The sequence below is a fragment of the Sarcophilus harrisii genome, chromosome 4 (genome assembly GCF_902635505.1).
Source record: "Sarcophilus harrisii chromosome 4, mSarHar1.11, whole genome shotgun sequence".
NCBI classification, from domain to species: Eukaryota; Metazoa; Chordata; class Mammalia; order Dasyuromorphia; family Dasyuridae; genus Sarcophilus; species Sarcophilus harrisii.
In genome coordinates, this window is record NC_045429.1 from 252,007,435 (window position 1) to 252,024,041 (window position 16,607).

The 16,607-nt window shown below is 38.4% G+C and overlaps 1 protein-coding gene across 1 annotated transcript in view; it reads left to right on the forward strand.

The window, feature by feature from the left end:
- DST (dystonin) overlaps positions 1-16,607 on the forward strand; it is a 575,913-nt gene that overhangs the window by 151,245 nt on the left and 408,061 nt on the right. The window contains 1 exon segment of the mRNA XM_031964703.1: positions 2,597-2,804. Within this exon segment, the coding sequence (XP_031820563.1) occupies positions 2,597-2,804 (208 nt within the window).

Below are 16,607 nucleotides of genomic sequence, written 5' to 3' on the forward strand. Positions count from 1 at the left end.
ATATTCACCTAGAACTCCTTTCACTAATGAAATCACAGAATGAGCTTTCCCCAAAGCCCATCCAAAACATTCTTCCTTGGTTTTTCAGGTTATTAGTATCATGCATTGTATATACATTAAAATGAATAAAGATTATAAAAGTTTGATTGGGACTATTTTAAAATAGTTTCTTTTCAAATCTGGCACCAGTTTAGAGGTGTGGAATATGTGGTTTTAAATGATCTAGTCTTTATTTATGACTCTTTCTACTGATATAATATCTTTTAAATAAGCATCTTGAAAAGTTTGTGTGTTTGTGTATATATGTGTGTGTTTATATACACATACATGCAAATATGTACATATACAAGTCCCTATTAGTGATTTCCTTCTGAGAAGTCTTTTTGGCTTTTGTGTTTTATTTTCTTTTTTTCCTTTATCTGTACATCACTGACATGATTATGTCTGCTCTGGCTGGCACCCCTGGGTCCAGTGGTAGTAATTCTGTAACCATCTGGTTGCATGTGATTAATGGTATTCATGTAAAAGCATAATGGGAATTCCATTGTTCACCCAGTTGTGACAACAGCTTATTTTCTTTCTCATTTAGTTAAAAAGAGGGCTGGGAATAAATTAGTTGTTTTGGAAAAGAATTACTTTTTGCTACTAATTTGCCCATTTATCTACAAACATGCCCAGTCAAATTACTCTGCTTACAAAAATAGTTCATGTAACAATAAGAAATATAATCTCACAGATAAAATGTGTCCTTAAGTAAGGGCAGGTATGAAGTCATTTTAAGGAAGGAGAGAAAGGCTCTCAAAGAAATCCAATACCCTTTTAAGAGTCTCTAAGAATGTCGTCCCTCTCTAGTGATTCAAGAAACAACAGAACCTTGGGTAGCTCAAGATGATTTTTAGAAAAGCAGAAAAAATAAATCAGATTGGTAATAGCAGACTGTGACTAATTTGCAGTTCTTTGTGGTCTATGACCACATGATATAGAAAATCGATATAATCTATTTATTTAAAATATGATGAAAAAAGCACAAAATAAAATTCATTATTTTTACTTAGGTGATTTCCTATGAGATGAAATAAGCAGAAAACTGCTTTGTAAGGGAAAATAAAATTGCAGAGATAAGCATTAAATTCCATGTAATACGATATATTGTACACTGTTTAAAACTATGATTTTAGGCCTCCCCTCCAAAATGTGTATATGAGATTGAATAGACTGCTGGGTTTTCCTATTCCTGCCGAGTTTCTCTTTTTAGGTAGGTGGTTTTGAACAAAGCTTCCAGAACCCATTGTTTGCTGCTTGAGCAACCATCTCTCCTTGGTGGGCAGCATAATAATTTTTGCTTAGATTGAAGCCTGCCTCACTGATTCCTGGATGCTAATTGCTTCCTCAAAATTGGTGACTCTGTAAGATTTCTTTGCATGGCTTAAAGTTTTTCCAGTCTTGCATGCTTACTATCTGCATCCCCAAAGTGATGAACCTAATACAGGGATGAAAACTCTCCCCCTTCCACTGGCCATTGTTTTGTTTATAATCCCGCTGGGGACCGAAGATCATAGTCATTTCCTTGTCATGGTAGTTTACATCAGTAAATATAACACAAGCTGTCAGTAAATTTTGTTCTGTAAGACAGGAAGGAATAAGTAACATCAGATGTCATTTTCCCGTTGAACATAGTGTCCATGATCCTTTGTACAAAGACTGACCCATAATAGATGACTAGAGTATCAACCCATCATCTTAAAGGCTCTTGTAAAAGCATCACATTTGCCATTTATTGTGAGGCGATCAGCAGCTCAGAAATGGCTGTTTCCTGCCAACGTCTCCTCACTCTTATCTGCATTATTGGATCTGACGACTTTATTGAAAGTGTAAAGTATTTCAAGGACTCCAAACTTGGTTCAGACGTTTGTTTATGGGAGCCGCCTTGGCAGAGGACTTATGAAAACGGCCTTTTGTGCTTTCTCTCCCTGTCTTGAGAAGGGCTGTTCTCAGAAACAGTCTGTCCTCCCTCCTTGCTGTGCCTTCCAGACACTTTTCCCGATAATTTGCGATGGAGAAAATTCAAGAGAAAAATGGGGGGAGGGGGATTATAGGAAGCCTTTTTGGAAGAGCTTCCAGGGGCGAGGCGTCACTAATCACGAAGCAGTTAGAAAGCAAGATCCTGTATTTCTGTTTTGTTTTTCAAACTTAGAGACAATTGCCTTAATGAATTAACCGGCAGCCTCGTCCGGGAAATGCTTCCTTTGTCCTGTTGGGGGAGCCAAATACTACAGATTTGTAATCAGGAAGACTGTTGATCCCGGCTTTATTGTTGGGCTGGTCATTTGTGAGCTGGTTGGTTGCCTGACCACAGGCCATACACTTTTTCTGCGTGAACCTCTCACGCTCTTTTACTGTCAGGATTATTGTGTTCATCTGAGAGCTCTCTGAGAGGGGGAAATGGTGAGCCCTGTCTTTGCTTTGATTGAGTTTGTCCCCCCTCTCTCAGGGAGGAGGATGCAGAGCACCAGAGCTCCCTCGGTGTGCTGAAATCGAAGGACATCTGTGTGTGTGTGAGTGTAGTCGCTAATGCTCTCTGTGTCATTCTCCTCAGAGCTCTGGGAACGCTTCCTACCGCTGCTCTATGTCTTCCTCTGCGGATTTTTCTGATGAAGATGATTTCAGTCAGAAATCAGGCTCTGCATCCCCAGCTCCAGGGGACACATTACCTTGGAATCTCCCTAAGCATGAGAGGTCTAAAAGAAAGATTCAAGGCGGTTCGGTGCTGGATCCTGCAGAGAGAGCTGTGCTGAGGATAGCAGGTAAGGGATTCGGGAGAGAGAAGGGGGAGGGGTGCTGGGAGCTGTAGAAGGGGAGGAAAGGAGTGTCATGGAGAGTCATCAATTTGTTTTTTTTACAAGGGAGGTCAAATGATCGAGAGAATGCACATTGCAGAGATTTTGTGCCAAAAACGGGGGAGGGTGCTAGCGGTGAAATTGTTTTGTTTACCTTCTTTATGGAGAGAACAGTCTTCCATGCTTTGAGTAGTGACTAAGCTATTTGGTCCTGCTTTCTGGTTGAGTGAATCAATGCATCTTAAATGAAAGGAAGTATCGCCGGGCATCTGCATTAAACTTTCATATCCAAATGCATTAGACAGTGTGACAATTTAAAAGTATTAACTCTGGTAATTCTCCGTGTGTGTGTTTGCTAGCCATGGAACTCAGAAAGAAAAGAGAGCATTCCAAATTGGCATTCGCATCTAGATAGAGGTACAGGTCTGTGTACAAGTTTGGGTTTGTTATAATCTTCCTGGATGAAAGACTCTGGGTCATCTGAACCATTTCCCTTCACCTTTTCGGAAGCACCTCTGGCAAAACCTGTGTCTGAATCAGCTTTTGAACATTATACGCTGCTCAGGGCTCAACAATCCAGAGGCCCTGATTAATTAATATAAGGGAGGGGCTGCTGATCCCCAGTTACACTTGGTGTTCTCTTGCCTAGGTGGTAAAGGCTGAAACAGGACAGAGATCTTGTTTGCCCAGCTGAAAGCTGATAAGAGTGTGTAAATTAATACTTTAACACTGATGAGTGTGTCTCTGTGTATTACTAGTTGAGGTTTTTGTTCCCTCACTTTATTTCCAAAGCATCTTGCTAGTGTACTGGGGGTTGGATTGTGTGTGCTCCGGGTGGCTTTTTCTTTAAAAGGCCTTTTGAGTTGCTGTTGCAGCATTCAGTTTTTACCTCTTTTTTTCTCCCTCCTCTCCCCCTTTCCCAGCCCCCAACTCCAACTCCTGTGACCCCTCCCACACCCTCTTTTAGAAGCTGTTCTTGCCTTTTCACTACAATACAAAGTTGGTACTTTGCTGTTCATCCAGAGGGGGCCTGCAGGGGACTAGCCAAGATGCCTGTATCTAGGATCCAGGCCATTGCTGCAGCAGACAGAGAGTAAATCAGAGACTCCCCCTTAAGTCCCCCCATGAGCACTTTCATGATTACAGGAAAAGCAAACAATCCAGAGCCAGTAGTTTCCTAGTCCAGGTTTCTGGGGCAACAGCTTTTGGCTTGTATTATGAGATGCTGGCTTGTCTCCCTTGTCTACGAGGAAATGGGAAGAGGGGTGGGAAAGGGGAAAAGGATCAAGAGTGTTTTGGAACAAAGTGAGAGAGCGAAGGAAAGGCTGAGAGAGCCAAAAGAAAGAAAGGATCTATTCCAGTATTAGCACACATCCTTTCCTGAGTCTGCTAAATGTGTTTAGCTGCCTAGCAATGTCATTTCCTTGTAAAAAAAATTTTTTTTTGCTGTATGAAGTAGGGGGAAGGAGAGAATTGTTGCTGGGGTCAGATGTGAATAGCACAGTAGAAAGAAAAAGAAAAAAAGACTATGGTGATGAAAAGAGGTGTTTGGAGCCTATACACATTAGATAAAAGTCTGGAGAACATAGATGTGGTGTTTGCTGTGAATGTTTATTAGTGGGAGATCGTATAGGCCTAAGTATTTAGGTAATGATGGTGGTGATGTATATTTTGCTTTTGGTGGTAATGGAATTGAAATCAGAGGAATGTGGTGCAGATGATGAATGTGGTCAGAGAAAAAAGAGACTGCTGTAGACACTGAATACAAAAAAAAGGGGTGCTGTGTTGCATAATAGGAAATAATGTACAAATCTAACCAATGAATCAATTAAGCAAGCATTAATTTAGCGCCTACCATATGCTAGTCATTGTACTAGGGGATGAACATACAAGGACAAAAATGAAAAACATCCTGCCTTCAAGGAACTTACATTGAATTCAGAGAAACAGCGTGTATACAAATAAGTACAAAATGACTTAAAGTAAATATAAGCTAATTTTGGTGTCTGGAAGGTACTAGCAGGAATCTTAGTCTCCTGACTCAAGAAAGGCCTAGACTTAGATCAGTAGGGGAAATCCGGAAAAGCCTGACATAGGAGGCAGCATAGTTGCATTACCTAAAAAGAAGTTAAGGATTCTAATTGTGAAGGGAAGGAAGGAATATATTCTAACACTTGGTCTAGGAGGCGCTTAATAAATATTGATTGATTGGTTGATTCTAGGCATAGGAGACAATCTATACAAAAGAATGGGGATGTAAAATGGAATGTGTCTGAGGGTATATGAAAGGCAGAAAAATTATACATGTATATATTTATATGTACATATACATATATGTGTGTATGAATAGCCATGAGTGATCAAATTGCTAGCCTTTATATGCCTTTGACCTTAGAGAACACTGCTATGCTTCAAAATTATATAGGTAAATTATTTTGATATTTTCAAAGAAACATTTACAGCTGACCTATATTCCATAAATTTACACATATCCTGAATTTTTATCATAGCTAGAAGGGATCTTAGAGATACTTTATTCCAATTTCCTTACTTTACAGATAAGGAAACTGAGGTCCATAGAGCATAAGTGACTTTCCTAAGATGACCAGAATCCTTGCTGTAATTATTCTAAGTACAGTTGTTAATTTTAAGTTCATTGTTGGGTTCCTTAAATTCTTTTTTTTTTTTTTTTTTTTTGGCCACAGAAACAATCTTATAAATGATGATTAGTTCCTAGGCCAACTCATTATAACTATATGACAACAGATAGCTACATTAAATCCACTTATTTCTTAAGTGCCTCCAATGGGTGAAAACACTGTACTATACCCAGAGGAAATAAAAATTAAAAATGACTCAGTCCTTACTCTAAAAGTAAGAAACTTCTGGACATGGATCAGGATAATAAGGAAATATGGTAACTGCAAGAACACTCTTTACTCTCTTGGGGGAGCTAAAAGGCACAGTTCAAGCCAACTGTTTAATATGCATGAAATACATATAAATAGGATATTTTCAGTCAAGGAGTGCTAGTATAGACACAAAGGTCATCTTTGAATATACTGGCTTAAAAGATGGATTTTGTAGTATTAAAAACCCAACACAAATAGAAACTCTTGATTCTTGAGATGTAGATATTCTAGAGAAATTGTTAGGTCTTTGTGTTATGAGCCAGAACTTGAAACAAGGTGATAACTCAATGGAATTGATAGAAACAATGCTTAAGTTAACACCTTTGAGAGGTCACACATTAGTTCACATGTTTGGGAGATTGTAGGCTTCAGTATGAGATATACAAATTCACACCTCCCATAATCCCACTCTCAGAGGAGGAGACAACCTTTATACCTCTAAAAGAGCATAAAACATAAAACAGCTGAGTTCAGTCAGGAGAGTTCAGTTGAAAAGATAGAGAGGGGAGCGTCCGTTGGAGATTAAGAAGCCATGAGTCGGAGTTGATCTAGAGGCAGAAGCTGTAATAGCTAAAAGACAAGCTGCAGGAGCTCTTGGAACCAAGGAGTGAGATAGGCCTGTAAGAAAACTAACCAGGCTATATTGAAGGAGACAATAAAAGATTTGAACTTTTAATACCTGGCTGCATTTGGAATGATTATTACTTTGAACTGAAACTAAGGATGCCTCTAGAAAACCTCCCCAAGAAACCTGTTCACAGAGAACAATCATATATTATACAAAAGAAGAGAACACCACATCTTTGGAGTTGTAAATAGAGAATATTAGAAGTATGATCCATTCTTACTGATTCAGGTATGCATAAAGTTCATTCATTCAAACTAATGTTAGGTGGTAGTTGTTTTCAGTCGTTTTTGACTCTTCATGACCCCTTTATTTATTTATTTATTTTTGGCAAAGATACTGGAGTGATTTGCCCTTTCCTTCTCTAGCTCATTTTACAGATGAGAAAACTGAGGCAAAGAGGATTAAGTGACTTGACTAGGCTAACACAGTTAATAAATGTCTGAGGCCATATTTGAACTCGGTCTTCATGATTCCAGGTAATATAGTCTATCTACTGCACCACCTAGTTGAGCTTAATGTTATGTACATAATACTAATTTAGATATTACTTGTCTTTGTACATCTGTATAGAGGAGGAGAAAAGTTGAGAACTGAGTATGTCTGCTTTTTTTCCATTGGGAGGAACAAAAACTCTGGCTTTACCATTGGATCCTGATAGGTTTTTATGTGCCTCCAAAGTTAAAGGGTGAGCATGTTTCCTTCCTCCCTGAGCCAAAGTATGAAAGCTCAGTTCCATGATAAGTACTCTAGTTCAATCTCTCTGCTATACAAATAAGGTGAAAAATTAGGCTCAGGTCTCAAAGACCTTATAAGTTTAAGGGATACAAGATTTAATGACATATTGACAACATATATTTCAATCAAAAAACATTACGCACTTACTGTGTATGGATGCCACTGTGTAAAGTGATGGGAATATGAAGATAAAATGAAAAAGATAGTCCTTGTCTTCAAGTAGTTTATATTCCAGCACATGTGGACTGAGCTGTCAGTTGAAGGGATCTACAATCCTTGGATATAGAACTGGAAGAGACCTAGAAATCATTTAGTCTTCTCAAACATTTTCAAAGTATTTAATCTGCTCTCTGTTCATGTCTTCCCCCAGGTCACAGAGATAGGGGAATAACAGAGATGGAGCCCAACCCAAGTCCTCAGAAACAAATAATTATCCTTTCCATTAGGAGATAATATAAAAATAATTCAGTCATAAGTTATCTCATAGGCATGACAATGCAGAGGGATAGAATATTATTATAGAAAGAATAGTTTGGACTGGGATTCAAGAAGATGAATCCCAAGAAGATGAGAGATTCAGAACCTCCGCGTGACATATACTGGTTTTAGATCCTGGGTAAGGCACTTACTCTATCAATACTCCTAAATAACTCTCTAAAATTTAAGTTGCAGAATAATTTCTAGTTTGCTTTGGTAGAGGGAATTTCTTCACAGTGGTTTCCCTATGTCAATGAAAACATAGGTCAGGTCCAAAAAATAAAAAAAAGGCATCAAAATGTGTATGAAGTAATAACAAACAAATGGGGGAGCTAGTGGAGAATAAAACCTTGGAGAATAAGAGCCCCTCCTTTTATTTTGAATATCTTTTTCAATTATCAAGGCAAATTTCATTGGTCATGTCTAAAACATCTCATTTTGTAACCTGGATCCACAATAGTATGGATAGCATGCTTCTTCATTGGCTCTCTGGAATCATGTTGGTCAGTAGATTGATCAGTTAAATTTTTCCAAAGTTCTTTGTCGCTATAGTTTTATTGTTATATAAATTATTTTTCCTGTTCTGTTCTCTTAATTCTATACATTTTCATGTTCGTCTTTCCAGATTTCCCTAAAAAATCCCCATTGCTATTATGGCATAATAGTATTCCAGTCATATTCCATAATTCGTACAACCATTTTAAAATTAACAAGCACCTCTTTTAGTTTCCAGTTCTTTACCTCTGGGGGAAAAAAGCTGCTTTAAATTTTATTTGTGTATATATATCCCTTCCTTTTTATTTTTTTCTTTGATTCTTTGAATCTCTGGGTCAAAGGGTATGTATGCACGCTTTTGGGGTATAGTTCCAAATTACTCAAAATGGCAGGACCTATTCTCAACTTCACCAAGGCATCAATGTGCCTGTTTCCTGAAGCTCCTCTAACATTTGTTATTTTCCTTTTGTCAACTTTAACAATTTGATGAGTGGGGGATGATGGAACCTCCGGGTTGTTTTTAACTTATGTTTTTCTAATTATTAGACATTTTTATGAGGCTACTGAAAGCCTGCATTTTTTCCTCTCAAAAAAGCCTGTTCATATAATTTGACCATTTATCAATTGTAGAGTGGATCTAAGAGGAACCATCTTAAAGAGTTCAGTAGGTTTTGGAGGATATTAACATGAAACCCATGTTAATATGTTAAGTGATGGTGATGGGGAAAAGGATGGAAAAGTTTAATTAGCTGCAGGGAAATGGAACTGCATTCAAGATTGAAGGGAACGATCCCTTGGTTACCACGTGACTTTAAATTGTCATGAAAAAAGAAGGGAAACGGGTAGCAATCTAGGTTAGTGCTAATGCTGTAGCTGTTCGAATTGAATTGTATGTGTGAGACAAACAGGAGCACGAGTGGTTCTGAAGGCGCGGGTGGGGGGGGGGGGGGGAGGTAGGAGAAGGAGAAGGAGGAGGAGGAACCTAGATGGGCTGATAAGTCCTCAGCAGGGCGGGTACTGGGATGGGCCATCGGGAGACAGCTGGAGCGCAGGCGCCGCTCTCGCTGTCACAGCTCTGAGCTGTGGGGCCACCTGCAGAGGCCATTTGCCCTCCTCTCCAGCTCCTCCCTTGGGAGGCTTCTCAGTGCCACTCAGCCCTTCTTTGAACTGGCCAAGCAGATGGTCCAAACAAACGAAGGCAGAGACGACCCCTTATTTCACTAGGCTGGGAAAAATTATTTCCCACCCCTTTCTCCTCCTCCTTCTCCTGCTCCTGGGAGGGCAAATGCAGCCGCCCTCGCTTGCCCCTTTGCATGACTGGGTTTCCAGGACACCTGTTGTGGGTCCCAAATAGCAACCTCGCCTTTTGGGTTCCGGGGCCGGCCTGCTGGTCTCCGGGAGTGGGCGTGCTTAAATGAAGTGATAAACCAGGGTGGAAAGAGTGGGCTGCAGAGAGAGGCGGGGAGAGCCGCCCGAGCCAGGGGGCCCTGCAGCATTACATTGAAGGGAGGGGCCGAAGCCCCGGCGGACCTTCTCGTGCTCTACTCCCTTCCATCTCCTTTCTTTCGCTCTCATCCTCCGCTGGAGCACCCACCCGGCCGCTGCCTTTGCCTCTGCAGCGGCCCGAAATGCCGCAGTTGAAAAACGCATCCCAGAGCTCAGGCAGGATCTCTTTCCCCTGGTGAGAACCCCGGCATCTTTGCACTGCTCCTTCCGCAGGGTGCGGAAGAAAAGAAGAGCGAGTGGGCGCCTCTCCTGATCCGTCTTTCCCGTCGGCGTTCTGCAGTGGAGTGCAGTGCTTACCCCGCTTTCGCCCCTTTAGCCTGGCTCCTGGCGTTCGCGTGGCCCCTGTGCGGACACTAGCCCAGCCGGTCCCTTAAGTCACCGCCCCCTGGCGCACAGTCGGGTTCCCATTGGAGGCTAGGTCAACTGCTCCAGTAGCCAGGCTGGGGAGGGGGCCTGGGCGTGTCCTTAGACCTCTCGGGGCTGACACTGGCCTTGGGCTTGAAGCTTTCTCCCCTTCTGCAGTTTTCTTCCCCTTCCCCTTCTCTGGGTCCTGGAGGCTGCTTGTGGATTCCAGCCTCGGGGGCCGGTGGGGAGGGGGGTAGAGTTGAACTCATCTTTCAGCTTTGAAAGGAACTTAAGCTATGGCGGGTTACCTGTCCCCGGCTGCATACCTTTACGTAGAGGAACAAGAGTACCTCCAGGCTTATGAAGATGTCCTGGAGCGATACAAAGGTACCGTGACTCTGCTGGTTTCGGACCTGCTTGGGTACTGCCCTGTATTTCTTTCCTGGGACAGCTCTTAAGGATTTATTTTACATTATTGGAAAAAAAAAAAGGGAAAGAAAGAAACCCTAGAACCTTTGGTTAAAAGTAAACAGGTGCTAGGACCGTAGTGGTGCTGATGGTGGGGCGGAGGTGGGTGGGTAGAAACCTTTCCCTACTTTTTGGATGTAATACAGTCAGTCCCAGAGCAGAGCCAGCAGGGTGGGGGTGGCGGCTTCGGAGACGCCCTTAGATTGACCGTGGTGCTTTCTTGAGGGGGCTTTATTGCCAGGGAGGAGTCTGATGCTTTTTTTTTTTTTTTTCTAAAAGCTCTTTAAGCTGCGCCTAATTCTTTCCGGCGTCTCGTATACCCCCGACAGCTCAAAGAGATTATCTTGAGATGCTGCAGCTCGGGTTTGGTTTACTATGTTAGTTCATGTCAGAGAAAATTAGACATTTTCTGAAATTCATTAAACGTAGCATCACTTCTGGAAAGATCACTAGATCATTTCCCTTTGAAATTAAGTTGGTATATATATGTATGTATATAATATGCTTATTATATACATATATATATTATATATATAGGTTCCTGTTTCCACGTTACATGACAATGCCTAAATTGGTTGATAAACGAGCGATTTTAATCACTGAAAAATCTTTCTAATTTAATTGCATATAATTCATCTTATATGTGTTTTTCCTCCCTGAGCTTTATGCTTTATATATATATGTGTGTGTGTGTATATACACACATATATACAAAATACTTGGTAAACATTGATTTTCAGTATTGTGTTAATGTTAAATTTTAACTGTGAAGTTAAAGTGAAGATAGATTATTAGATAAAAGAAAATTTCACCTTTTAAAGTGTTTTTGGCCCTAGAATATAAATATCAAGGCATAGCTGAAACATATCATTGTAGTGTCTCTATAACAGTTAAAAAAATTGAAGTTGGTAGCTGTATGATGGGTTACAGAGAGTTTCAGCATTAGCAATGTTTTTATGTTTCCTGGATGAAATTCAGACCATATTACATCTTTTCAAATGAGTATGTGAGGCTAAGTCATAGACCTTTCATACACTCGATGAAAATCAAGTAGTTAAAATGCAACACAACTCTTCACTCATGAATGGTTTTAATATTTAATTGTTAATGATTTTATGCTAGTGGGAAAAAATTAACAGAAAGAATTGAAAAACAAAGAATATTTTCTTTCTGTTGGTCTGAGTGAAATATAAACAGTGTAGTAACTTATAATTCCTTTGTGCAAAGGGCAGCTGCTAAGCAGGTGAAACAATATTTACAAAATTGATGTAAGTTAGGAGAATGCTTCATTTTTTGTGTGAAGCCATATCATTACTTTTCTAACAATCTCTCAAAAGTAACATTGCATTATTGGTCAGTACATTTGGGAAAGAAATCAAATATCTTTTTAAATTTAAATTTTTTAAATTTATACATTGAAAGTCCCCAAATGGATTTTGCTGTAAAACTTAACTGAGATTCTAGCAAAGTGTTTTTTTAACCAACCTAATTACTTGTATGTAATATGAATTGTGGATTTTAAGCAGAAATAGTTGAAATATTAATGTAGTTATAAGTAGATTTTCAGAGTATATGCTTTTTAGAAAATATCATTTTTAATGATGAAATTCAGGATCTGAAAATACATTGCTTAATTGGTTTGCTTAATCCTTCACAATTTTCAACATTTTAATATATTTTAAAATACTTTTACAATCATATATTTAGTATTTCAATAAGATACTTTGAGTGAAGCTCATTGTCTTCCTTTTTGCTTACTTATTCTTTTTGGATATAAATAGATATTTGTCTTGATTTTTCCTATATTGTATTACTCTTAATCATTGGAAAGAAGATGGACATATTGGCTAGTGGACAACATGAAAAAATTGGAGTCCTGGAAAACACATTATTTTCCAATGTGTTTTTAAGCCAGTTATGATTTCCCATCAGTATCCCAATAGGATGACCTCACTACAGTGCTCATTCCACTGATGACTTGCTGTGGGAGCTGATCTAATCAGAAAAGAATTGTAAGCTTTCACTAGGGGAGTGCCAGTTTACTAAACTTTAAAAGTATCATTGGTGATCTTTTAAAAGCATGTGTTATAGCAAACATTTTGAATTCCCATTTGAACCCAGAATGGCTGTACACACACACACACACACACACACACACACACACACCCTTGTTACAAAGAATAGCTAGTTTTGTGTTCACATAGAATGTTTTTGGGTCATCAAGTCATACATAGTATGTGCCTCAGCTGTTGTATAATGTAAGAGGTAGAGTCAACTGTAACTAATTCAAAATTTGTCTGAAACATGGACCCTCAGAATCAACTGAAGCCAAGTGAGGAAGAATTATTTGGGAGTTGAGGTAACTCAAAGTTCTTAGATGGTCTTGAATTGTTTTCAAGGTTCTAGAACATTATAGAAAAACAAGAATAATGGCAAATGAGCCTTAAATAATTTGTATTATATGCCAACTCTTAATCTCTCTATCTTGGTCCCTTAATTCTGATTGTAAATGGCCAACTGTGTGCTAAATCAGGGAAAGCATAGAATACTTGTTTGCTACACAGAGACCGGTGCAGTATTCTGATTCATAGTCTACTATTGATGCTTATAAAACTGATTCATAGCCAGAATATCCATGGTCTCCAATTTTTTTAAAAGCAATAACATAAAATCACATCGCCTCAGCCACTGCCAAAATTGGATTGAATAAAGCCAGTTATTCATGAAGAAAAAAAAATTGCTTCTTTGTTATTATTTATTTTAGGGGTTGTCAAGGGCAATGCCTTTGTTTTGATATCTGTAATAAATTATCCAGAACATTTGCTTTATAGAATAAAATATGTTATTTTTGTTTATAACTCAACATGGAAGACACATGGAATGATTTGCACAAAGGAATGGCTGAATGCCTAAATAATATTGTTTTACTTTGAAGAGTTAGACTGGCCTAAAGCATTGATCACATTAATGAGATGCCATTTAAATCTACATCTATCAGCTACTAGGATATGTTTTAGTGAGGTTTTATGTTTTCTCTTCCTGTTTTTTTTTTTTTTTTTTTTTTTAACCAGATCTGTTATTTCATAGTTATTAGCAACTCCTGGTACAGAACTTCCTATCCCAAAGCAGAACAGCCTTTTTTTTTTTCTTCCCCAATTCATACTCTTTGAGAGTTGCCTGGGGCCTGATTGGTTAAGTAACTTGTCAGAGTACTTGGGACTTGAACCAGATCCTTTGGATTACAAGACTGAGTCTGACATACTGCCTCTCTAAGACTCCTCCCTTCCCCAACTTTTTTGACTTATTTCATTCATCATAATGACATCCACTTAAACTTTATCAAATCTTAAATCAAATGCATTCTGTAATAGGTCTCTACTGACATATTAGATAATATTATATAATTTAATCATTATTCTATAGTTGTTGATTCCCCAACCACATCAAATATGGTAGGATAGTTGGAAGAACCCCATTTTGAGAGATGGAAGACACATGTTTGGTCCCCTGCTCTGCTGTTTGCTGAATGACACTGGATAAGTTATTTAATTTCTCTAGGCTTCACTTTTTTCTTTAGTGAAATTGAAGTGGAATGGGATGATGGTGGTTTAAAATGGAGGGCAGGATTGATCCCTAAAAACCAATAGAACTCTAATATTCTGGTTTCAAAGTCATAAAGTCTTGGGTTTAAATTCTGCCTCTGATAGCTCCTGATTGTGTGACTCTTTGGTAAAATACTTTACCCCTCAATGCCTCTAGACAATTCTCTAAGACTATAAGCTGTAGATTAGTTATTAATATGCACAAGTAGAGTAGTTTCCTCATTAACAGTTCCTTAGATCAGTGAAATCACAGATCTAGTCCTCAGTTTAAAAAAAAATAATTAACAAATTAGAGGAATTGTCCTAACCTCAATAGAATGCACAGAAAATTGGCCTAGCTGACTTTTGAGATCCCTTCTAACTGAAAGTTAATGCCATTGTTTCCAAAATCTTTTAAAATATAAAAGTCATAATATTCCCAAGAATCAAAGCATATCATAGATTGTGACAATTGCCTTCAAAATTAAGCTTATTTTCTTAAGAAAATCCTTCTAAAGAGAGTTTTTGCCTTGGGTGTTTTGAATCACCTCTTGCTCTGCTGCTTTGTCAGGGCCCACCTCTATATGTTTGCCGACAGCCTGCCTCTGAGGATTGTTTCAAATATAATTTTCATTTAAATGGATCACTATAGTCTGGCTTTATCCAGACTTGGTTGGCAAAGATCCAAAAAATATTAGTTTCTCTCAATAATTTCTTTGTGTAAGATCACTCTGACCCAATTTGTAGGTCAGATGTTTCACATAGCTCCTCCACAGTTGTGTAGACATAGAAACTAGTGTGTAGTTAGGGCTGAGATGTTTTTTGCCATCTCTATCTTTAGCTCCTACTCTCTGTTCAGCAGTGCCCAAAGTATCAGTGACAATCTAGGATTCACAACTATAGGACTGGCCACAATGGTATTATAAAAATTATTCACATACTGTTGAGAGATCTGGATAATTGTTTCATCCATATTACTTATTTAGATATTTAATAGACTTTGATTAGAAGTCTCCCCTCATCTAAGCCAATCAACAATAATTTATCAAGCACTTGAGGATCCAAAGACAAAAACAATCTTTGCTCTACAGGAGTCTTACATTCTTCAGAGGGTGGGGAATGAAAAAGTAACTACTTTGTAGTACAATTGGTAAATTTTGGAGAAAATTCTTTTCCTCATGATAGCAGGCTTAGGTGAACAAGACATATGAAAAGATCTGATGACATGCATCTATCAGCTTGTATCTGTACCACAAATTGTAAAAGGAACAAAATTTTCAAAAAAGTACTATCTCATCTGTGCATGCTTTGGACAAAGCATTCAATTTGAATGCTGCTGCTGTGGGGAACTGGAATATTTGACCAAAGGGTCATCTTGAAATGAGAAACCTTAATAAAATCTAACAGGTCTAAAGCCAAATTTTCAGAGCTGACTGGGAAGGAGAAGGTCCTGGCAGCCATAATCTTACCATCAGGTTACTTACTTAAATCTTACTTTAAGAATTTATGCCATTGACTGTTGCAAATAGAAAGGCATTATAGTTCCATAGGACTCTATGCCTACTGAGAAAGGTGAAGGGAATATTAAAAATACATACATTTTTGTGTAGGCTTTTTAGAAAAATATGAGGACCTTCCATATTTATAATGTTTACTTGCTGAGATGTTTCAGGAGGTATTAAATCAATCCAAAAGGTCTTTATTAAGCATCCAATATGTGCTTAGGCATTGTGGATACAAAGCCAGAAATGAAAAATCCCTTTCTGTAAGGAAATTGCATTCTTCTATTCCTATACATGAACATGGATACATAAATATAATATACAAATAAAAAAAATAAATCCAAAATAAATTTGGTTGGGAAATCATTAACAACTAAAGGATGATGGTAATTGATAAGGATGTATTATAATGTGGCACTTGTTTTGAATTTTGAGTGGGAGCTCAAGAGATTGAAATGAAAAGGGAGAAGATTACAGGTATGGGAAATAGCTTTTGAAAAGATATACAATTAATCTGGAAAAATTGGTTGGAATCATATTGTGGAGAACTTTAAATGATAGAGGAATGTGTACTTTATTCTTTAGGTAATAGGGAGCCATTCAAACCTCTTGAGGAAAGACAGTGATATGATTAAACCTGTGCTTTTAGACAGCTGTGTGGAGATGGACTGAAGGAGTGAGATGCTGGAGTCTGGGATTCAATTAGAATAATTCAATATAATGCAACTATTGTAGTAGTTCAGACTAGAGGTGTTGAAGGCCTGCACTAGAATGGTGGCCATATAAATGGAGAGAAGGGAGACAGATGTTGAATACTGGAGAATTAGAATAATTAAATTTTGGCTATTAATTTGATATGGAGGGTGTAAGGGAAAATAAAAAAAACTGGTCAAGCACATAATTTGGTTTAGTCATATTACATTTTAAGTCCAGAGCAAAACCAGTTACTTCTACCCCTCAGGATTATAGGAATTGGAAGTAACTTTCATTTTATTAGTTCAAGCTTTCATTCTGGTCTGATCCTTCAATTGTTAGATGCCTGTTTTATTCCTTTTCCATAGCCACATCTGAAGATACATTTTCCTCTATTATACCTTGATTCCTAGGGACTAGGGGCTCAG